General features: G+C 26.6%; 4 protein-coding genes across 9 annotated transcripts in view; 2 read left to right on the plus strand and 2 right to left on the minus strand.

The window, feature by feature from the left end:
- Positions 1-712: 712 nt before the first annotated feature.
- Positions 713-6,257, minus strand: LOC112684168 (cullin-2). Its single transcript, XM_025555525.1, has 11 exons — positions 5,872-6,257; positions 3,283-3,607; positions 2,913-3,201; positions 2,671-2,837; positions 2,371-2,602; positions 1,921-2,307; positions 1,638-1,862; positions 1,501-1,567; positions 1,236-1,435; positions 971-1,168; positions 713-909 (listed from the first exon to the last, which is right to left on the minus strand). Exons 2-11 carry the CDS (start codon positions 3,600-3,602, stop codon positions 781-783), a joined length of 2,214 nt encoding a protein of 737 aa, XP_025411310.1. The 5' UTR covers positions 3,603-3,607; positions 5,872-6,257; the 3' UTR covers positions 713-780.
- A 4,722-nt stretch (positions 6,258-10,979) lies between these two features.
- On the plus strand, positions 10,980-12,517 carry LOC112684158. The gene is made up of 2 exons (XM_025555513.1): positions 10,980-11,930; positions 12,356-12,517. Exons 1-2 carry the CDS (start codon positions 11,325-11,327, stop codon positions 12,515-12,517), a joined length of 768 nt encoding a protein of 255 aa, XP_025411298.1. The 5' UTR covers positions 10,980-11,324.
- A 5,288-nt stretch (positions 12,518-17,805) lies between these two features.
- Positions 17,806-23,795, plus strand: LOC112684151 (ubiquitin carboxyl-terminal hydrolase MINDY-3 homolog). Of its 2 annotated transcripts, XM_025555499.1 has the most exons (9): positions 17,806-18,338; positions 18,390-18,526; positions 18,591-18,736; positions 18,800-18,911; positions 18,984-19,137; positions 19,212-19,349; positions 19,431-19,590; positions 19,650-19,957; positions 23,729-23,795. In XM_025555499.1, the coding sequence occupies exons 1-8, from the start codon at positions 18,227-18,229 to the stop codon at positions 19,954-19,956; spliced, it is 1,266 nt and encodes a 421-aa protein (XP_025411284.1). In that variant the 5' UTR covers positions 17,806-18,226; the 3' UTR covers position 19,957; positions 23,729-23,795. The 2 variants fall into 2 exon arrangements, with proteins under 2 accessions (XP_025411284.1, XP_025411285.1); XM_025555500.1 differs by lacking the exon at positions 23,729-23,795 and having other exon boundaries at positions 18,244-18,338; positions 18,403-18,526; positions 19,650-19,956.
- The window catches only part of LOC112684150 (protein Malvolio), a 34,050-nt gene continuing 32,508 nt past the window's right edge, over positions 23,203-24,744 (minus strand). For all 5 annotated transcript variants that reach the window (XM_025555497.1, XM_025555493.1, XM_025555494.1 and 2 more), the window contains one exon: positions 23,203-23,264. In XM_025555497.1, coding sequence (XP_025411282.1) covers positions 23,246-23,264 — 19 coding nt within the window. In that variant the 3' untranslated portion in view covers positions 23,203-23,245. The remainder of the gene's footprint in view (positions 23,265-24,744) is intronic.

A 24,744-nucleotide genomic window follows, 5' to 3' on the forward strand; every position in this document is an offset into this window, starting at 1 on the left:
CCTACAATAATATATATTTGACATACAAGCCGATTTGACTAAAAAACGAAATTTTAGGCTTTCATAAAGCATTCGTAACTGAATAATAGAGAGCATTTTAAGATGATATATATTTAATATGAAGAAAAAACTGATAAGTTTAGTATAAATTAAAGGATATTGATAGTTGAACAAAGTTAAAGGGCTATATCCAGTGAGCATTTATATTTTTGTGTACATACCAATATCCTGTTCATTCCTGTATATCACAGGGTTAAGCTGAATAGAATAGACAAATTTTATAATGGACACCAAATAACAAATTATTTCAACAGTATATACCATTCATTTTAAATTTTAATTACAACAAATACATTTTTTGATCATTAGTTTGTTAATCAAATGAGACATATCATAATTCAAATATATAAATAATAGTAAATGTGCTCTGAAAAAATACAGTAGCAATTTAACAATATTATATATTTGTAACAGTAATTTTAAGTTCTGACATACAGGTTAACTTTTTCCTACAAAATTGTAATGTAGATGTGTAATAATAATATAGAAGGCATCAATCATACAATTAATATTTTCTGATTAACTTAAGACATTAAATTATATATGGTACTAAAAAAATTAGATTGATACACAGTTTAGTTTACAAGAATAGCATTATAAATCTATAAATATTAAATATATACAGTAAAAAAACAATGTTACAAATCGTGGAAAAAATAACAAACTTGAATGAGACAAAAAAATAATGTATATAACTAAATACAAATATAATTTATAATATTATGCAACATAACTATAACCGTCAGATGAATTTGGAGTACGTTCTAGATATCCTTTATCAATTAGAGTCTCAATAGATTTTTTAATTAGAGCAATTGATGGTGCAAATGACTTTGATTGGGACAATATCTAAAATACAATTACTGCATAAGTATAATTAATATGAAAAACATTAGGTATTTTTACCCACCTCATTTACAAGTTGATTATGTCTCAATACTTTACGCGCTTTCATTATTCGTACAATAGCAGCTTGTAAATATGTTTTACGGTCATCTTCAACAGAATTCACAGTCTGTTCTATTTCTTGTGGAGTATCTTTTTGAAGAGTTGCTGTTATACGCAATTTTGTGCGCTTATTGAAATATGCCATATTTAAAGAGACATTCTAAATACAACAATAATTAAATAGCATTGTTTAAAAATGTAAAAGCTATTTGAAAATATCTACTTACATCACCATTGATCAATAATAATTTACATTCTATTAAACTGTTGATGTGTTTTTGAAATTGTTCAATATTTAATTGAAGTAATTCTTGGATTTCAGTGTATTTGAAAGTATCATGGTCTTCAAATACTAACATTATTGCCATTTGAAATGTCTGCATTGTCACCATATAGGCTTTTGATAAATAATTTAATTTTAACTCGCCTAATTTTACATAAAATATATTATTTCTTATTACTTGTAATCAACTTAATAATAATTAACAATACCTTGGCAATGATGGTGAAGCCATGTTAACTTTCGCCCATTAAATTTCTCTTTATAAAATTCCTCAAACTATTCAAAATAAATGAAATAAAATACATACATTATAAAAATATAGACATTATTTAATTAAAATACTCACATATTGCATACAAGGTATCAATTGACTAGGAATTGCAAATGATGACACAGGTAATGATCCCAAAGGCCAAGCTCCAGTTTGCAACACATACATAGAAAAATTAACACTTAATTCATCCCCAGATTTAAGAAATTCACTATGAAATTTTGTGTTCAGTCCTTCAGATACCCTGATATCAGTAAACATACGATGTAATTTATTTGTGAACTCATAACCACATGCTTGCTAAAAACAAAAAAGTAAATTAATATAATGAAAATTAAAAAAAATTGTGTTAGGTTACCTTTAATTTGTTAATCATTCCTTCTTCCCCATCCATTGACTGACTTTGTTGATGTATTAATCGTTTTGCAAGATGTCTTTGGTAAAACCTTTGAAATACATCTTTATCGTCAACATATTTAAATATAGTGATAGACTGTAATAACTTATGGTCTATTTCAGCTTCACACATGCCTTTAGACGATTTTTTTAATAAATTGTCACAGTATTTAGATAAATATTCTGGAGATTTTGACGGTTGATTTTTAACTAGTTTATAATTTATGATAACTGTAAATGCTTTATCAAGAGCACCACTGAAGCACAAATCATTGTCAAATACATCTATTACCATAGATTTGTATTTTTTATGAACAGCCAATACTTCCTCAATGAAATGTATATATATCTATTAAAAAAAAAAAAATTATTAATTATAATAAACACATAATAATAATTAGTAAAAAAATACTTGTTCTTGTTTTAAAGACTCTATAACTTTAATTCCATGTTGCTTTATGTGTTCTCTGAAAATGTCAACTAATGAATTCATTCCATCTTTAACTTCACGTAGAAGTAAATAAATATTGTGCATATCATCTCGTCGTTCTTCTTTAATCATGGCTTCACACTCACCGTGTAAAATTTTTAAATGATCACCTACCATATGCTGACGACATCGTTCACGTAATTTATTATAAGTGCTAAAAAAAAAACCAATTTTCAATTTGTAAATGAATATTGTTACAGTTATAATATAATGAAAAATAACCTATCATGAAGATATTTTTTTGATCTTATTCCTTCTTCTTTCAATATTTGTAATACTTTAATCATATATTCAGATACTGTACATTCTTGTAACAATCTTGCAGCTTCACGTTTGAAGTATGCACTACTTTGCTCCAAAAATGGTTGTTCAAAATAACTTTGATACAACTATGATAAGAAAAAATAATATTTAATTAATAATATAAAGTATTCTGTTGCATAACAGTACATAAATATATTTACTTCAAGAGGATATTTTTTTCTAAATTCTTGAACAACAACAAAAGAGTTGATTACACCAGAAATAATATCCAAAGATGTAGCCATAGATATGTTATGTCTTTGTTTGTCAAATTCATCTAATAATAATTCAAGCATACTATCTTTAAGTGGTACGATCATATTATGTTTCCATACATCAAGTCCAAGTTCTCCAACCTCCATCTGTTCAGTGGAATCGGGAGTTATGTTTCCATATAACACTTCAGCTTCAGACAGTTTATGTTTTTTAATATGTTGATTATTAAGGTATCTAGCAAAACAGTTTATTTTATATAAATATATACATATATACATCAATATAAACCAAAAATATAAGAAATAAAATACATACTGGTAAAGTGAATGTAGGTATTTAACGCCCTTACTATATTTCTGCCAATAAGAGAAATAATTTTGTAAAAGATTTGCAGTACCTCCAGTTTGTATAATAGTTAATAACTCAAGCACATGATTTTCTAAGAACAACTTTGTTGAGTCATAAAGTTGATCACCAAGAGGCTCTGGGAAGGCCACACACATAGAATAAACATCATTAAAACGTTCATTCCATGCATCTCTAGGAACTCGATCAAGTGTTATAACACCTTTTACAGTCTCTTGTAAGTTATTCCATTTTTCCGTGAAGTTAATTGGTTTTGGTTTTAATGACATGTTTTCTGAAGAATTATAATACAACTTATAAAAAAACATATAAATTAATTTTAAATTTATACTAAAATTTAAATAAATTACTAATAATAATAAACGGCGAAGTTTTTTTTTTTATAACTAAAAGAATTGTAACATCCATTTGTGTATATAGTATTTGATTATAATATATTTAAATTTATATATTATTATCAGTGCTAAATTTAAGAGTCTCAGGGCCTCAAGATAGTTACTAAAGCAGCGGGATTTTAAAAATATATTAAAAAAACTAATTTTAATTTTTATAAATCCAACATACTCTAATAAGTAGACAGGATTTTTCATAAAATGCATGTTGCAATTTTCAATATCATATACATGCAATCAATGAGTATTCACAAATCATTACTGGATTGTTTAAATAGCAACATTTTATATTGTATACTCGTATTTTTGCATATTCTGAAATTAGTGTATGTTCTATATATTTTTGCATATTTTAACAAAAAACCCGTACAAATATACACCTAACCTAACCTAACGATACAGCTCAAAGAATATTCAGATGCTAAAAATAGGTTACTAAACTTCCATAGGTTGGTTGTACGAGTTTTATAGAGACATGGCTCTACCTATTTTATCTATTCTTGTTGATAAAATACCTAAAACAACAAATGTAGGTACATTATTACAACCACTGATACATTTACACAAGACAATTGATAGTAAGAATTACATTGTAGCCAAGTTAAAGTATTGAGTGTGCGTGTTTTTTAGCCAAAAATTATTTTGTAATTTACCAATTTATTTTTCACCAATGTATTTACTATTTAATTTTAATAAAATGTTTTTGACAATGTATTAATGATTAAAAAGTAAATTACAATTTAACAAATTACATTTTTGTATTGCATATTTGTTATACTATACATCTTATTATATATATTTATGAAATTTTTTTATAAAATAAATAAATAATTATCACTTTTTATTATCATAAAATTAAAATTAAATATAAAATTTAATAAAAATTTAAATTTTATTTTGCATGTTTTGCATTTTTTTTTTCATATTTTGACTTTTTTTGGTGGATCTTCGCATGCATATATTATAATATATAATACATATAAATCTAGTTTTTACTAATAAGTAATTATTATACACATCACATAATCTTATCATAATTAAAAAATAAATGTATGTATATGTATTAAATTTTTTTTTTTTGTACTTGGATGGGAGTCTGATCTCTAGTAAAGTAAGGGCCTCTAGGAAGCTGCCTAATTTACTTAGGTAGAAGTTGGAAACTGATCATTAATTATTTGTTTAAATTACATATTTAATAAATAAATGTTTTCCTCCGTTTTTCAATGATATTAAAACAAAGAAATTAATTCATCACTGAAATGATATAGCAATAATTTGTTGATTAAATGATGTTCAAAATAAAATAAAACAATAGTAACAATAGAACAAAATATATAAAAATATATTTAAGTGTTTCCCTATGCAAATATTTTAATAATTCAAATTTTGATATAAGTTGCTAGCTTTATTGCTTCATTAACTAAAATAATATTTATTGTTCTTGTAATTGAACTAGGTATAGGTATCTAATTAATATATTGAATAATTAATAAGACATTAATTAAATTTAATCTGCATGATTAAAAACAAAATTAAAATCTATAGTTCAAATGTATACAAGAATAAATTACACATAAATGTTAGAATTAATATATTTCACAAAAGATAAACTGATTTAAAAGATATTCAACCTTAGTTAACAAATTATTACATTGAAGTTGAATGGTAAAAAAAAAAATTACTTACATTTTAAAAATAAAACTTATTATTAAGTAAAAATCTACAAATTTAACAATGTGTACAAAATTTATAGCTATGCACATATGAAATTTATTTTCCAATATTATTCTTCAATAAAAAATGTATCAATCAACAAATAAATTATAGAATAGTGTTAACACAATCCAAAAATTAATTTATTATCTATTAACAATTATAACCAAAATAAGCTACTAGGAAACCATACCTATTATGTATTCAGGACCAAAATGTTTAAAATAAGTAATATAAGTATTTAATTATGACATGATCGTCAAGTATATTGTTAGATTTTAAAATTATTTTAACACCATATTTGTCAACAGTAAGGTCATATAATTGAATGATCCTTATTGCGTAACAACGTAGCAGTTAGTACGTTAGATTTGATGGGCAAAAAAACTCATTTAGATTTATATTATAGAAAATCATTAGCACATGATTATACCTGGATTGTACGTCACCAGATTCCACTATTCCATATCCCTGTAAGCTGTGTCAGTATATTTTCTTCGGATGTTGGGTTAATGTGCGATAGTTCTAATTAGATAATGCATAAACTATAATGGTAAATTTCAATAGTTTAATTTATTAGTTATTATATCAGAGATCAAAGATAAGTCACTATGAAATCAAAGTAAGATTAAACGTCTATTAAAAATAAACAGAATTTATGACGGAGTGAAGGGGATTTGGCAGTGTGACCAAAATGACTAGTCATTTGCAAAACTATGCAAATGAGAACTTAGTTGAAAAAGTTTACTTAAAATAATTTTCACTAGAAATTTACTATTGATTAGTTACAAATGTAAGAGAGAGAAATACTATTTCGGCAAATTAAATAATTCAGAAAATTGATAAAAGTTTTTTGAGGTTATGTTATTTATTTTTGAATTTGTTACGATGTATAGAGAAGATAAGGTGACACCAGATCCTCTTGTAACAAGAGGATCGCAACAGCAACATGGGTTAGTTTTTCAGAGCAGTTATCATAGCTAAAATTATTTATAGTTTCATTATTATCCTGTGTTTGTTATCACTAATATATAATATCAAATAGGTAAATATTATTTCTATATTACTACATTTTATTATATTATATTATAATATAGTATATATATAATAATATTATATTATATAACTGGTTTTTTCTATATACGACACTGAACTTAATGTTCTGGTCTTATAACACAATAAAATAATTGTGTTCAAAAAGAATTATAATTACTCCAGCATCCAAACTGTGCGTCAATTAGAAGTAGGACTGGGGGTGATCAGCGCTGTCAAGGGGCCTCAGCTTAGAAAAATTGAGGACTCAAAATGCATAGAATTTATTGTACTGTATACATTTGAGAGAATATCAAGACCAGTGGCACAGGAACTATTTTTCATTATTTTTCATATTATAGTTTTGTCCGCCTTATATCCGAGAGGTCAATTTCCCCCGCCCCTTTATCTGATGACACTACAAAGACATAAGGTAAATTGAAAAATCACGAATATTCTAATTCACTGTAAATATTAATAGAGCTAATAACGTTAGTTTAAATTCTGTATCATATTTATAGATTTTATATTATATTTAGTGATAACAAACATAAGATGATAATGAAACTATCGTTAATTTCAGCCATGATAACTGCTCCGAAAAACTAGTTCACGTTGTTGTCGCGATCCTCTCATCTCTTCAGGGCCGTATTACGGCTTAAGCTGTGTAGGTTAAAGCCTAGGGCGGAAAATTTTTTTTTGGTGTGCCCCAAAAACTACGTTGAGGTATTATTTTTAAATATAAAATATAAAAATATGCAATAATATAATATATAAAATAATATTATTAATTATAAAATATATGAAAATATACGTGTAGGTTCTAAAATGGAATACAGAGTGTTACAGAAATATATGACAAATAACAATATATATAGTTGACCGGGTGGAAATTCGTTCTGGTAACGGCAGTGGCGTAGCCAAGGGGGGGTCTAAGGGGGCTATAGCCCTCCCCATGGGCCGTGTTTATATGTATAATGTATCTTGACTATTTAATAGAATCAATGGATGCTCGTTTTAATCAAAGGCTTATTGATGTTATGCCATTTGAAGGACTTATTCCGGCCAATTTAAATATGTATGACGATAAAAATATTATAAAAGCTGCTAAAATATATGTCCAAGATCTCCATGATGATACTTCATCTACAATCAGAGCTGACCTGTTCATATGGAGGCAACAATAGAGTCAAAATACTATTCCAAAACCGAATTCTGCTCTTGATTCACTCTCTCATCGTACCAATCTTCGACCTAACATTAAAATACTTTTACAATTATTCGCCACGTTACCTCTTTCACTCCGGAAAGAACGTTTTCAGCACTTAATCGCTTAAAAATTTTTTTAAGAAGCACCATGTCGGAAAACAGACTGAATGAGTTAGCTATGGCTTATATAAATAAAAAAAGAGCAATTCGATGAAAGTGAAATAATAACTGAATTTGCCAGAAATTCGCCTAAGAGGATGCAGCTGTCAGAGTGGAGCAAGGGACTGAACACTAAAACCAAAATTATTATTATTATTATAAATTATATATTAATAAATATTTTTAAAACTATACTAAAATGCTTGAATTAAGTTTAGAAACTTGTTGGTAGATGGTGGGGGGGGGTTAAGGGTGAATTCTCATATCCTCTCTTACCTTATTTATCCAAAAAAGTGGTTAGCCCCCTCCATTTAAAAATCCTGGCTACGCCACTGGGTAACGGCACGGCAAATAGGTTTCGGAATTGAATGTATTAATATTATTTTATCATATTAATAGTAATCGTGAAGGAAAGAAGCATTAAAACTCGTATCTCATAATAATTATAGTAGATAATGTACAATGTGGGGAAATTTCCGCGATAAGCGATGACGCTTCAGATATACCTAAATTATAAGATACTCATACTAAGTTTATTAATTTGTTATACACCACGCCGTAACGAAATTGACTGGTCGTTTATTTGAATTTGTTATAAATCAGTGATTTCTTAAGCCTTAAGGTATGTAAGGCTACATGTTACTGTATCAATTAGTTTTTTTATTTTAACGATAAATTAGTGTAACAAATTTAAAACGAAATGTCTTAATATACGTTAAAGTTTATGTAGGTTTTGTCATTAATAAGCGTTTTACTATAAAATACGAGTTATGCATTTTATCAATTCTTAAATATCAATACGATATCGCAAATCTAAATATATCAAAATGGAGCCAAAAATGTATAACATTTCATCAATTGAGAACGGTTGCGCCGATTTGGCTCAAATTTTTTTTTTTGATATACACAATGTACAGAGACAATACACAAATCATGAGTGGCTGGCAAAAAGCAAATTTAGCAGCAAAAAATGTGGACGTCAACGAATTGAATCGTAAAATACAACATTTGTTACTAGGAGACTTGGTGTCATACAAATCTATTGATACAGTTTGCAATGCTACTGAAACTGTAAATTATCCAACAGAGTTTTTAAACTCATTGGATTTACCAGGCAAGCCATCGCATAATTTACTTCAAAAAATAAATTTAAAAAAATCAATAAAATCAAAATATGGATAAAAATAGTCTTCTTATATCAATTAAAAATAGACAAAAACTTTATAAAAAAAAACTTAAATCACCTTTTGATTTAAAACTTAAATAATTTTATATCAAATATAGAAATCTTTTGAACCTATTAATTAAAAAAGCTCGTTATTTATATTATAGTGATCTAATACTTTTATCTAAAAACAATATGAAAACCATATGGAAATTAATAAATTAATTCTCATATAGTTCTAAGAAAAAAGAACCTAACCTCCAATAAACTGCCCGAACAGTAACGTTTTGAATATTCCTTTAACTAACAAATCTGATATATTGAATGAATTTAATAATTATTATATTATTGTTAGAAAAAATATTTCTGATGAGATAAATACTAGCAATTATAATAAATTAAATTAGAATGAATTAAATAAAAATTGCCATATAAATGATTCTATTTATCTTGATTCAATACACCCTTTTGAAATTTCAAATTTCGTTCAGAAAACGTTTCCTCCTTTTCGCCAGGAATGTCATCTTGAATTTTGAAATTTAATTAATTTTCATCAGTGTTTTTGGCAGCCAGTATAGCTCGTTCGCTCAACCAATCATGGAATAAGTAATTTTAAGCAACATTTGGAAACACTTTATGAATGAGTTCAGCTTTTGATTGCGTTAACTGACAAAAACTCTTGGGAGAGGTGATGCAGCCGGTCAGCACATATATAGGAAATTTGCCATTACCATATCATTACAATATCAATGAGTTTTTGAGAGAATATGTCTTCAGATTGATCATTTTATAATATGACACGTCCAACAGGAGCCTTCAAGAAGTAATTCCCTCCAGTTCTATCATTTATTACTTTCATAAGAGTATCAAATACATATTTTTGTTTTTCGTTCAATAGTGAAAGATTTATTTGAATTGATTCTTTCAAAGTATTGAGATCATACGATTTTTCACGTTGTAATTCTTGATGAAAAGGATCGTGCATTGGGCGCGGCCATCCTCAATTGACATGATAGCTTATTTGACATCATCAAGCACATATCCTCAATTAAAATCAATGTCTAATTATAAATTTATATTGTATTTGTATTGTAATTTTTTATGCCTATTTGTAAATTCAGATTCCCTGTTCTATTGCGTATATTAAATAAAATATCGTCACACATTTTATCCACAAATCAATTGATTTTGATTGGAAGCATTTACATATAATAATGAAAAACGATGTTCGTATATGATGAGCTTGTGATGAAATTACAGCATCATTAAGAGTTTGATCCCAATGTGTATCGTTTTCTAACAGTTGCAAACAATGATAGGTTTCTCTGTTAAATCTACAAAATTCCGGGTTCGGTGAATTGCGTCCCCGATACTTTTTGAAATGTTACACACAAAATATTTCATTCTAAGCGATATAACTGCAGAACAGCAGAACCTTTATTTTATTTTGTTTGTATTGATATCTTTTATCGGAATATCCAAGAATTAAATAATATTTTATCTCACATGACCGTTTCAGTATCAATGCAATACGCGCGTTTAGAATCGGACTGAGTATATTTTTACATTTATATTCGACCGTTCGCGACAACAATTGCGTTAACATATAATTACTATATAATATTTGTGATTTCAAATTTCCCAACATATTATGCAGTTGACAAGCAGTCGTCCGTCAGTCCGCAGTCGTCAATCGTCAGTATACTGCAGTGTAATTTTTTATTTATTATTAATTTTAAATGGAGTTTTCAATAAGTGAAAAAAATAAAAAAATAGTTATAATTGAAGGTTTTAAATTTCGATTCCAAAAACTATTAAGAAATGACATACAACGTTGGTGCTGCTGTATAAAATCTTGTAAATATTTTTTTAAATGTGAAAATAATTTTAATATAAAAGAACAATCTAAAGAGCATAATCACCCAAAACCAGAACAAAAATTATTAAATCGACAAAATATTAGTAATTCTCTTAAAAGATAAGCTATAGATGATATTTCGTCAACACCATCGAAACTTTTACAAGTAGAATTAAAAAATAATGACGTAGAAACAATAACAACTAGCGATGTGGCACTAATTAAAAGAAATATTCGTTATGCACGTACATCTGTTCACCCAAAACTACCGAATAGCCTTTCCGAACTACACGATTCTTTATGTGTGTACGAAATAAAAACCAATAAACTGGAAAAATTTTTATTGGTGAATGACAAACCAAATGGCATAGTTGGTTTTTCAACGATATCAAATTTAGAGGTATTATGCAAAGTACAACATATTTATATTGATGGTACATTTAAATCGTGTCCAAAATTTTTTATGCAAGTTTTTACAATTCATGGACTCCATAATGATAATTATGTGCTTCTTATATATTTTTTACTACAAAACAAACACACTGAAACGTATGTGCAATTATTTAAACATGTATTACATCATTGTGATACAAATGGTTTCCTGTTTTCTCCTACATATGTCCACATCGATTTTGAATCCGCAATACATTCTGCTGTAAGACATGTATTACCTACAGCTCAAATTAAGGGATGTCGTTTTCATCTAGGGCAAAGTTGGTGGAGAATAATACAGTATCTTGGTTTGACAAAAGTTTTTAAAGATTATAATTCTGAAAAAGGGCAATTTTTAAAGTATTTATTTGGGTTGCCTTTCTTACATTCAGATGAGGTAGAAGAATGCTTTCAAAATGATTTGCAATCCATTTTACTTATTGAAGACGAACAAATTAATAAATTCATAGATTACATATTTAAAACTTACATTACAAAAGATGCTAGTTTTCCACCATATCTCTGGGCTGAATTTACACCAACAACAAATCGGACAACCAACAGTTGTGAGGCATTCCACTCTAAATTAAATAATCTATTTATCTCTAGTCATCCAAATATTTACAATTTTATTGATGTTATAAAAAATATTCAATCTGAAACATATATAAAAATACGTAGTAATGGACAAAGAAAATCACGTCAAATTATCGAAAAAGAAAATTATATTGGAGAAAAAATGATTGAATATAATAATAAATTACTGACCAGATTTGAATACGTCAAAGCCGTTTCATTTAAATTTTTACCAGTTTAATATACTTTTATAATAATTTTACTATTTTTTACATAAATAATTGACGAATAATTAAATAATTGACCTACAAATGTTATTAATATTTAGTATGAAAATGTATTGTATATACTTATTGGATTTTTTTTATTTAATTTGTAAATTATATTTCAACTAATGTATTAACTTAGTATATTTTATGTATTTGTTACATACCGAGTATTAAAATATAACAGGGACGCAATTCACCTAGTATTAAATTACAACAGGGACGCAATTCACCTAGTTTTATGGAAATGGGACGCAATTCACCTAACGCCCAAAATTCACCATCAACTGTTCGTAAATGTTGGAATTATGTTGGGCCACGCACATTAACTAATAGCAGTCGTAAATATAAATATTCATCGTTGCTTGGACGAATAGAATAAATTCGACCTATTAAATCGGTTGAATATGCAACTAGGCAACCTGGAACTGGTTTTCCTTCGTATAAATTTCTTTGTTGGTTGATCCCAAGTATAATATTTTGTCATTTCAAAATACAGCAGTGTTTGTGCGAAATTATCATTTTGGCACGTCTCGAAAAAAAATGGTAGTACGAGATAGATGGTGGCTGTTGATCTTTCTGTACTGCATTCTGAGCTGTAAAATATACTTTCTGTTCGTTTTCTAAGTGCACGGCTAAGTGAACAACTGTGGGGTGTCTTTCATGAATTGGAAAAGAAAAAATTCGCCAAAATGCTTCATTACTGCTAACATAGCGGCCCATTTGGTATTGAGTTACTTCATCGTTTAAATTTTTTGCACCAAATCCAATCACATCCATATCTCTTCCTTTGGTTACATATTTACATATGTACTTGATAGATTTTACTGAATGACAAGATTCAATATTGATGTGTGTTTTGAAAGTTTTTGACAAGATCGGTGAATATGGAACAATCCAGTGATTATCTATTTCAATATCTTGTTGATTTATTTTGACATTTGTTGATCTTCCATTGTCTGCTAGTGATCGCCGTGGATAGCGCTTTGAACATTTATCATCTACCATACACGGTGCATTTTGATTAAGTGTTCCACATGGACTATGTATCATGTTTTTGATAACTACCTCGCGTAAGCTAGGATCTACTTGTTCATTAGGGATTTCAGCTGATATGACTTCATCAATTTCATTTGCCCTAATTTTTTTAACCAACCAAATCAAAATGTGTGCATGCGGCAATCCACGTTTCTGCCACTCTACAGGATACATCCAGCAGCGTGTCTCACCAAACACACAATGTTTAACAATTAAATCCATTTTATATTTCAATAGTTTTAATTGACTTTTAATTGACTTTTTTTTAATCTTATGTATGGAAATATAGAAAAATGTTATTTTTAGACTTTTTCAGGCAATTTTTTAAAATTTTCTCTCCGTAAGAACCATCCTCGTACATCAAGGAATATTATAAAAAAAGAATTAATGAAATCGGTCAGGCCATTCTTGAGTCTTAACGAAACTAACGAACAGCAATTCTTTTATATATATATATATATATATATATATATATTGTGTCATATATACTTAATACATTGTAATATAATAATAATCTATATTCATATGTACTATATATATGTTCCCTATACATGATACAAAAGGTTAGTGATAATTATTTATTTATTAAAAATTTTAAAAATTAAGTAAAAATCCTATCATCATTTTGGTTTAATATCTATGTTAATAACTCACAACTTATATTTTTTATTTATCAGATACAGATATGACTTGGCCAAAAATAAAAGATGTTTGGAAAAAAAAACTATAAACTATAGATAGACTTATTGATATATTATATTATAATATTATATTGAATTTTTCTGCATTAGCAAAATAATATATGTTAACTAACTTGTAACGTGCTGAGTAGTGAGTTCGACATAGTTACACAATGTTAAGATGTAAAAGTATTTTTGTATTAAGTTAATAGACTATCAAGAACATTTGTTGTGGTATAACTGATATTTATTAACAATTTTATTTTAACATCAACATACACATTTTCGTATATGCCACGCAAAAGCTTGACGTATAGCAATACCAAAAAGGGTATCTGTCGGTTGTTGGACACTCTAACCGTCAAACAAGCACATAAAGAAAAACCTAATTGGCCCAGACGACTACCTCATTAAGTGACAAAGAATACAGTCTAGCACTGCTTAATAGGATAGTCGAAAACAGGTTTATTAAAAAGGCCTACTTTCCTTTAGTAGCTCTAAAGTTATTTTACACTCGAAACAACTGACAAAGAATAAGATCTAGCACTGGATGTTTCGAGCGTGAGGTAACCTTTACCTAGCTATATTATACTCTCTCCTCAAACTGACAAAGAATAAGATCTAGCACTGGATTGAGGTTTGAAATACAATATAATTTTAATACCCTTTTTGTAAATGTACCAACTTTCTCGTATACTCGCACAAGTACGTAAAGTAGAAAAATTAATGCGAACACCTTTTATAATTATATTTAAAACCTTTTAATTTAAGACAATGAAACAAAAAATATTTATAAACACAAAAAAAAAACAAAACAAGAATAACCGATTACTTCGCTCGTAAAACGGGCAGCGTTCCGTCCTCCACATCGATGGCAGTAGAACCAACAACATCACGTAATGCGGGGAGGTGTTTTATTCTACTGCAATCTATCTGGTCAGCATTTCGTGAAGGTAGTGTGTGCGTATGTGTGCGTTTGCTGACAATATATTAATTTTATGCTTATAATAATAATTAAATTAAATTAGGTGTTAGGTGATAATATAACAACATAGTACATTGATAATAACAAATAGAAGCTGAGCATTTAAACTGGATGGCTGGATACGTCTGAAGTTGGTGCTGAACCAGAGCCCTTATATATGCTGCTGAATCGCTTCCCTGTCAACTAGTTGATTTTGCAACTTGCGATTGTACGATTCAAGAGCTTACGTGTTTTACTTATGTTTTTTGTCGTTCATTGATATTAATATTTGTACGTGACTTTTCACAATTGGTTCTTGGACACTTTAATGTTTTTTTACATAGTAATTATTACAATTACAAAGTAACTAACAAATGAGTATAAAAAATATAATGATAAGTAGTACATTACAAACCTGCCAATCATTTTGAGTCTGAGTACGATTAATTTTACTATATGTAGGTACAGTATATTATGTAATATAGTGTACCTTTTAAATATGTACCTATAATAGGTTAGGTTGTTTATTTTTACTTGTATTAAATAATATGACATGTATACAGAACTTCAATACATACAGTCAGTGGCGGATCTAGGGGGGTCAGGGGGTCAGTTGACCCACAGTTGATATTTGTTGACAAAATTGGCCTCTTGGATATTTTTTCTCTTTTTAGACCTTGATTTGGACTCTTAGACAATTGGCCCATCGGAGTTATTTGAAAAATGAATGCCATGTATATTCAAAATTTAAAATTTTTCGATTCATAATTTATATTTTAAATTATATCGTTTTAGTAGAGATTTAAGTAAATCATATTTTATTCCGTACGTCAAAATTCCGCGCTGATAAAATTAGATTATATTTATTAATCGTAAATAAGTCATTATCGGTGGTATCACTAATTCTAAAATGTAATATTAATATACTTATACACTTTTATGAGCATATTGTGTTTTTTTTTTTACAAGGTACCAATTTCTAATTCAGTTTCATCCCTAATAAATGGCTTCTAGAAATGGCTTTACCCACAGTTTCCAGACTCTGGATCCGTCTCTGCATACAGTGTTTTTTGCCTCTTGTAAACCTAGTTCAACCTGCATGGTTAGGTTTGACTTTCCCTGCCCACTAAATTATGTATTTATTTAATACTATTAAAAGCTAAAACTGAAAAAAAATGTTAAATGTAAATTATTTAAAATAAAGTACTACATTAACACATAATATATATATATAATAATGAATTATTGTTTTTTTACATTATGGATAACAATGTTCTTATATTTTAGAAATAAACTTCTTTAAAATTGTTATTTTACCACTTTATTCAAGTCAGAACATATTTTAAATAATTTCCACTGAGTGGCACTTTAATAAAATTTTCTACAAGGGGAACATAAAGGGATAATCAACTTCTGTCATTACGGTCATTATGAGAATGTGTTGGTTAATAGCATGGTCATCCATCACTGGGTAGCATCCGATTATCACTGCGGGACACTAGTTCCACAGACTTTGTATGTTAAAATATGCTACAATTCAAGTTCTGAATAATAATTATTAGACAATTGTTTAGGTTGTTTAATGTTAATTGCTTATTTAACATCAAAATCAAAAATATGTGTCTATGTACTCTATGCATGATTCTTAGGGTTTGGTAGTTTGATATGAGTACTATTTTGTACTATTTTGAATTATACGAGTACTTCAAATTAATCCTCGCTGAAGCTCGATCATTGTTCATAGTGTTTTTTATTTTAGAATTTCCATAAATTATATTCAATTTCAGTCTAAAAAATCTTAAGCCACGTTAGAAATATGAATAAATGTAAAAAAGGATTAACAAAAAGTAACGTACCTTGTCCAATTTTTTTTGAGATCAAAAACAGAAAATCCAACTGGATTAAAATTTTTAAATTTGATGTATATTTATAAATCAAATTTAAATAATTAAACAACTACAAACAACCAAAAAGAGAAATTAGAAATAGCAAATGTAATAATATATCCAACACCAAAATGCCAAATATACAACAAACAAATACCTATTACAAATCATAAAACAAGAACCAGAAGAACAATAAATCAACAAGACATCAAACAGTAAAAAGAAGATCCCTAATTAGAAACCAAAACAAATTAACAACTCTTCAATCCTAGCTACAAAAAAAAAAAAAAAATAAATCAAGATTTACGACTTATAAACACAGACATAAAATATATCCAACGCCTAACATCAACCACTCATCAAACTTATACTTAGCAAAAATCATAAAAAAGAACAGCCAAAGAACAATAAATAATCCTACATCAAACAGTAAAAAGAAAATCCCTCATTAAAAGTCAACACATAATTACTATTCAACACTACCTAATCAAAAAACCAATAAAAATAAATTAAGAAAACCACTGGAGGGGGTTACAGCCCTCATATCAAAACTTAAAATAATCTGTAGATTACCCCTAATCTTATTACCATGTTAATACAGGTATTTTAGTTGGATTTACTGCAATGTGTCTTATTGTATGTGACACTATTGTGAGTAAAGTATGCTGTATGCAGTATGCCATGTATAACATGGAATATTTATGGGGGCTAATCCCCCTAGCCACTCCCCCCTAGTTGCGCCTATGCCTTTGTACCTGTTATATCAATAGTTGAAGTATGCATTTTTGTATTAATAAACGTGATTGTAAAACAAATAAACTTTTTTATTTAAAATTTAACCTGTATAATTCATGACTGTTCTCGCCGAAAAGTTCTTTAAAATAAATGTATATAATGTATAGTATACATTAAATTTAAATACCTAATTAAGAAGGCGGCAAAATTGTCTTCCGCTCCGGGCAGCCGATACCCACACTACGCCACTGCTACTGCTACTTGTTAGTAATTCTTAGATAGCAGTGGTAATTTAATTCTGTCCATAGTAGCCCCTCTCAATAATATTTTCTGTATATGCCACTGTCGGTCCGATCTTAAAACATTTTGGAATGATTCGTAAGGTTCAGTCTGTATTAGCCCAAACCGTACCATATGATGCATTTGGTAATACACTGGACCGGACTACCCGACTTTATAAATAAATATATACCTAAAGTTAGAACGTAGTTAAAATGTAAATGTCAGTATTACAAGTCGTATAAATTAGTCTTCATGCGAATGGTAGCGTACTCTAGTGATAAATTCTGAACTATCAAACTGCCGCGATTTTTTGCGTCAATATCGTACCATTGAAAGATACGAGAGCGGTGCCACCTTATCTTCTCTACATCGTGGATTTTTATTTTTTCGGAACACTTAGTTCAAAAAACTATCATTATAAGAGTATCACCCGATAAATTAATAAATAAATATATTTTACTTTTTTCCTCTTACGTTTCGACATGAGTTGGCCGTGAACAATTATAATGGCAACTGTAGAAGTGTCACAAATGGCTCCAGATAAGGAGTTGGAAGAAATCATAAAACTTACTTGGGGTCGGCAGGTACGACAAGACATATTTCAACGATGGACACAAGGTGAGCCGTCGTAGTCTATTACTGACCGATCACCTAAATGATCATTGGCAGGGTTTTGTTTCAGCGAAGATGAACCTACTGCCTTGGTTCAATTTGAGGGTGGTCCTTGTGCAGTATTAGCACCTATGCAAGCTTACATTATTAAAAACATTGTTAGCAACAAGTCTGTTGATGATGATTGGAAAAAAGTAATATTTAAACATGATAATTTATAAGTTTATTGATAAATTGTAATGTATGTTTATTTCGTAAGTCGAAGCTGACGAACAAAACCGTCTTTTATGCAAAGCTGCCTGTGATATCCTATGTCAAGCTACAGATGGATGTGATATATTAAAATTTGTACAAATTGATGATAAAGGTGTACTTGAACATAGCCAGTTTCATTCTATGCTTAAGTATGTATAATCAAATATAATATGAAAATACTTGCTGAATTATTTATTATTACATTTTTTTAGAGTAGAACAAGTTAATAAGGATAGTATAGAAACTTTTTTTAACAACCATATTAGTTTTATGCGTGATACATTTGGTGTTTTATTATTTTTATATACTGTCATGCACTCTAAGGTAAATAAAATAAAATAGATACCTATGTATAATAAGTAAGAATAATATAATGAATTTTATATTTTTTTTTAGGGTTTAGTTAAATTAAAAGAAGAAATTTGTGATTTAGATGAACCATTGATTGATAAAGAATTTGGTTATGGTAGTCAATGTTTAATTAATATGATGATCACTGGACAAGCAGTTTCAAATGTATTTAATAATGATCAAGTAGTAGCTGGGCTTAGTAAGAATAAAATTAATATTTTATGAGTTCAATTATTTTTATTTTTTATAAAAATTAATTTTTTCCCTCTATAGAATTACAAGGTATTGACAAACAAAGCGAAGTTGGGTTTTTAACTTTATTAGAACATTTAAGGTACTGCCAAGTTGGAACTTATTTGAAAAATCCTTGTAACCCTATTTGGGTATTAGGTAGCGATACACATCTCACAGGTATTGCAGAGACGTTTTAACTTATTGAATTTCATTAAATTACTTAAAAAATGAAACTAACAATATTTTAAAATATTTCAGTTCTGTTTTCTTTTGATCAAAATTTGGTTAGTAAAGAAACTCAAGCTGATATTGCTAGGCGAACATTTAAATTATTCGATCAAGATGGAAACAATTTTATTAGTACTCAAAATCTAAAACCACTGTTGGAAAAACTAGATCTTGTATCTGATGATGAATAGTAAATGATATTGATAATATTTTATAAATGCTGCACAGATTATAAAATTATTTTTTTAGCGTGAATCTGATGTCCACAAAATTGGATTCTGAAGGATTGGGCATTATATTGATGCCATCATTTATGGATGAGTTTTTTTCTGAACAAGAAACCAGAACTCCAGATGTATTCATGTTATTTCATTACAATGGACAACCAAGGTCTAATCCTAATTCAAAAGTTACCTATATTGAAGGTAATGCTATTATCCAAGAATCTGATGTAATATGTATAGTCGAAGACAATAACTTGCAATCTTGTTTACAATCCAAGTGGCCATACATTGAAGTACAATGGAAAGGAGGAGTAACACCTTCGATTAACTAAAGTAAAATATTATAAAATATCAAAAACTAATTATATTGTTTACCTAATAGTGGGTAGTTATATAAAAAAATTACTTCAAATTGTAGGAAAAAATTGTCTTTAATGATTTTTCTTTTCTAAAAATATATTATTTATGATTTTTTTATATGAATGATGAAATGATGACAATTTTACTATGAATAATCTTTACATTTTAATTTTATTTGTAAATTTAAAATATTGATTTTCTCAAACAAAACACAATTATCCATTTTATATATGAAATGGTGTTATGGTAAACTTATTGGTCAAAAATTTGCTTGTATAAAAAAATTAAGTATCATATTTATACATAACTATGTTAATATTTTAAAGGAAATATATATTTTATGATAAAATTAAGTTTTATATTTTTTGATCTTTCAAAGAGAAAATTAAGTTTGATTAAATAAGATGATGAAGATATAATGCTAATAATAGAAGGTGTTATGACTTTTAAAAGTAAAAACAAACATTTTATATTGTATTACCTACATAATGTTATGTATTATTTTCTAAATTTTACATTACTTCAAGATGATGTGATTTTAAAATAATGTAAAGCTGTAAAAACACTTAAAAAATGTATTTCCTGGGCTGAACTATTCAATTGCAAAATAAAATAATTTATAATTTGTAAATTTTATTTTTTTGAGTTATGTTAATTTTTTTTAATATTAGAAAAATTTAAATTTATTGTTTTTTATCTAAAAACTGAATTGATCTCCATAAGTCTCAGATCAAAATTTGATTACAATTAGTATTTTAAAGATAATTCTTGATTTTCTTAATAGTGTTTCTAAAATTGGATTGATTGATCAACAAGTACACATAATAAAGCATTTAAAACAGTCTGGGACGAACACAGGGGAGGTTCGAATTGCAAGAATCAATTCGATAAATTGAACTGAATTAGAAGAATCGATTAATTTAACTGATTCATATTTTCCATCTCTAACACAAACTATGGGAATAAGTTTACACAGTTCACATCACCATAAAAATCAATTTTCTATTGATTTCTTAACTTAAAACTATATTTGTATTTAGTACACACGTGCGGTAATTGCGTTTGATTTTACACAGTATCGAGTATCCAATTACTTTTCTTGTGTATTATTTTATTGCGTGTATAATCATGTTCTAAACCAAAAATAATAATAATAATTTAACATCCTTTTGACATCCCTAGTTTCATATGCACATATCACACTGCATAGGTGGGAGACATTTTTGTTTTATTGAATAATAGACCCAAAAGGTTAACTTATTATAACTATTCAAATATTTATGATGGAACAATTTCAGTTCTGTAAAAAAATATTTAATAATATTAATTTTAATATTTTAAATTACAATCAAGTTTTCGTTGTACTTTATATATCACTCATAAATATTCCTATCCACCCTCTCTTTTAAACAAATTTCAGATCCGTCCCTAATTCATATTTCTATCTTTTAGTTAGAATTATATATTTCACATCATAATTGTATAATCTTTGGTATGGAAAATGTTATAGCTAGGATAAAAGTTAAATCTTTTATTTTATTTTATTATTATTATATTTTTATTGCAATATTTGTCTTGTTCTTAATACACAATAAAATTTTTATACTTTTAGCAAAATCGTATTTGAAATGCAAACCCTAAGCATTGTAAAATTTATTATAATATGTTAAAAATATGAACATGCAAAATTATAGTTAAAAATAATGTTTGTATATCATGGCTATGTTAGGGGGGGGGGGGTCAAAAAGAGTATTGCCACCGAGCAAGTAGTTTTGTAAAAGTAAGGGGGCACCTGTATCTGCATTTAAAATACTAACTGTGCTCAATGGCCCTGAAGAATAATTTTGCCCTGGAGCGCTTAAATGCTTGACACGGATCTGTTGAATAGGGACAATGAGAGCTATTAAATAATAAAATATGTGTATTTATTTAAGAATAAGACTTGTATATTCTATAATTTTAATAATAATAGCAACTACTATTGAAAGACTAATCCTAATTAGATGGTTTCAATATTCTTTCATAACATTGCATTTAATTATTTGTCATTTTTTCAATGTTATTTATCTTAATTCTGCATTATTAGAATAACACATTAATAGAAATTAATAACAAGTTAAAAATATTTTTATATTTAAATATATATATATATATATAAAATACATTCGTTAAGTAAATGGCCAAAATAAAAATATAAGTACATTAAGGATTATAAGTTATAACTAAAATGATATATTTATTTATTACATTTTTCATTGCTTCTACAAATTAAAAATTTTAATTCTAAGAAATTGTTTTGTTAATTTTCTTAGCACATTACATCAACTAATACAAAAATGATATATTTCTTTTTTTATCAATTAATAATTCAATAGTAATTGCACATGAAAAAAAATGCTTACAGTGATAATTTATTTTAACATAAGATAAATAAAATATATATATAACTTATACCAAATTAAATTAGCTTAATTTACATATCAATAAACACAGGTAACTTTATTGTATTTAATATTAACTTATAACTAATAATAATTAATTCATTTATTTTACTTGATGAAAATATACAATTTTAAAAGCAATACTTTAATTACAGACTGGTATTAGATAATTGTTTACATACAAATTTAATTTTTAAAATTGAATTTATTTTGTAAGTTGACATTTATCATATTTTGTTATATCTATTGTCATATGAAAAAATGAAAATATTTGTATATAATTTAAGTTAAGATTATCATAATCCATATTGTTTAAATTAAAATACATATATTAATTGCATAAAAAAACAATTTATTTACAGAATGTTGATATTTTTATTTTTTCATAAGATCATTCAAATTATACATATAATAGGTTTGAATAATCCTATATTTAATAAAATTATACAAAAAAATAATTTATAAGTAAAAAATAAATTATATAAGTATACATTTTAAAATGTAGGTACATATTCATATCAATGAAGGCGTTACTGTTAGTTTCAGTCGTATACTTACATCAACCATAATAAATCATAGTTATTTAAGCTTGATTTGCGTATACAATTATCAAAAATGTATCAGTTATATTTTTAATTATTAAATATAATTGAGGAAAAAGTTAATGCTTAAAATGTATAAATTAAATATAAACTAAAATATTTCAATTGAAAACAAATAAATAATATAATAATTTAACATGCAATGTTATTCAGAGCGAACATTTTACATTCTTAAAAAAATGCAAACAAAACTACTATCTATATAATTTGGTCCATCATTAAAGTTCCTCGGCATTTCTAAATATCAAAACATATGTTATAAGTCATTGATTATAATTTTAGTGAAAATAAAAATTCATATTTATTTATAAGTTTGTTTTTTAAAAAAAATTAATTTAATATGTATCTTAACAATAATTAAATTCCTCTGAATCTTGTAAAATAAATTAAGCTATATAAAATTATAATTATGTTTAAACAGTTCTATCCCATTTGAGGATTTTTTATTAAAACCAACATTAGACATAGCCATATATTATATAATATAATATAATAATTTAATACTATACACAATTATTACTATTTATTATGAACCACAAAAATAAAAAATTTAAATTTATATAATTAAAAAAAAAAAAACCATTCAGTAGAAAACTTATGTTTTATATTTTATTTTTTATATTTTAATAGTAGAGATTATCAATTAATTTTAAATAAAAATGGAAATTTTAAACTTTAAAAAGGTTAACATCATTTTACAGGAAATTGTAATGGGAAAATATCAAACTACTAGATAAGAATTGTTTATCATTTTTAATAAAATACAGACTTATGCTGAATCAAGAGGTCTAATTTAGTATTTTATCCACTTTTTCAACATTTATTATTAAAAATAAAGATTATTACAATATAAGATTTTAGTTTAATAACTATTTTTAATATATATATATATAATAAAACTATAATAAAGATACATATAACCTTATTGTTTAAATTTTTTTTTAATTTTTTATCATATAGCAACAGTTATATTGTTCATTTATAGTTATTTTGAAAAACCAATTAATTTAAAAATATAATGTTTAAGTTATTGCTAATTTTATTTTCTTAATTATTATATCCTTTTGCAACATAAATAACAACCTATTATTATTAAAGTTTGATATTTGGAAGGAATGTCATCATGGCTGCTAGTATTTGTTAATAAAAAAAAAAAGTTCAAATTAGATTAAAAGTTATAAAAAACATATTTTTTTTTTTTTTTTTTTTGTTTAAATAAATGTCTTCCATTAAAATAAATTGATAAAAATGATTAATAAAATATTTTAATAATTCTTATATGAATATAAAAGATTAAAAAAAATAAAATTTTTCTTTTTTATATCTGAAATAAAAAAATAGGCTTAACTACAGGTTAATGCATTAATGTTTAAAATAATTTAAGATTTTATTTTTATTATTAACACTAGAGTAATAATTATGTCATAAAAATCTTGGAAAGACAGTATCAGAATACTTCTACAATATCTGATACCTATTACAAAAGACAATTAAGCTTGCATCAGATTGACAGATTTCTAAATGAAGGTATTAGTGTAAGGAAAAATGTTAGAAGGTATTCTACAGTAGTCAGATTTAAAGGCAAGGGTGATATACAAGACTGAAAATTATAAAGGTATAAAACTTATGTGTTTTAGAATATTGATTGGAAAAAAAATGAAGGTGAAATAGAAGATTAATTATTTTCTGATTTTCAGTTTATGCTTTACTTAGAATT

Source organism: Sipha flava, unplaced genomic scaffold, assembly GCF_003268045.1.
Source record: "Sipha flava isolate LNK unplaced genomic scaffold, YSA_version1 242_pilon_pilon, whole genome shotgun sequence".
Classification (NCBI taxonomy): Eukaryota; Metazoa; Arthropoda; class Insecta; order Hemiptera; family Aphididae; genus Sipha; species Sipha flava.

Excerpts from the sequence above, each read along its gene's own strand:
- LOC112684168 (XM_025555525.1), bottom strand. The coding sequence starts at position 3,602 with ATGTCATTAAAACCAAAACCAATTAACTTCACGGAAAAATGGAATAAC. Across the intron at positions 1,169-1,235 it reads TATTATTGATCAATGGTGAT|AATGTCTCTTTAAATATGGC; the intron begins GTAAGTAGATAT and ends TGTTGTATTTAG. Across the intron at positions 910-970 it reads ATAATCAACTTGTAAATGAG|ATATTGTCCCAATCAAAGTC; the intron begins GTGGGTAAAAAT and ends ATTGTATTTTAG.
- LOC112684158 (XM_025555513.1), top strand. The coding sequence starts at position 11,325 with ATGCAAGTTTTTACAATTCATGGACTCCATAATGATAATTATGTGCTT. Across the intron at positions 11,931-12,355 it reads ATATTTACAATTTTATTGAT|GGACGCAATTCACCTAGTTT; the intron begins GTTATAAAAAAT and ends AAATTACAACAG.
- LOC112684151 (XM_025555499.1), top strand. The coding sequence starts at position 18,227 with ATGGCAACTGTAGAAGTGTCACAAATGGCTCCAGATAAGGAGTTGGAA. Across the intron at positions 18,912-18,983 it reads ATACTGTCATGCACTCTAAG|GGTTTAGTTAAATTAAAAGA; the intron begins GTAAATAAAATA and ends ATTTTTTTTTAG. Across the intron at positions 19,350-19,430 it reads TAGCGATACACATCTCACAG|TTCTGTTTTCTTTTGATCAA; the intron begins GTATTGCAGAGA and ends AAAATATTTCAG.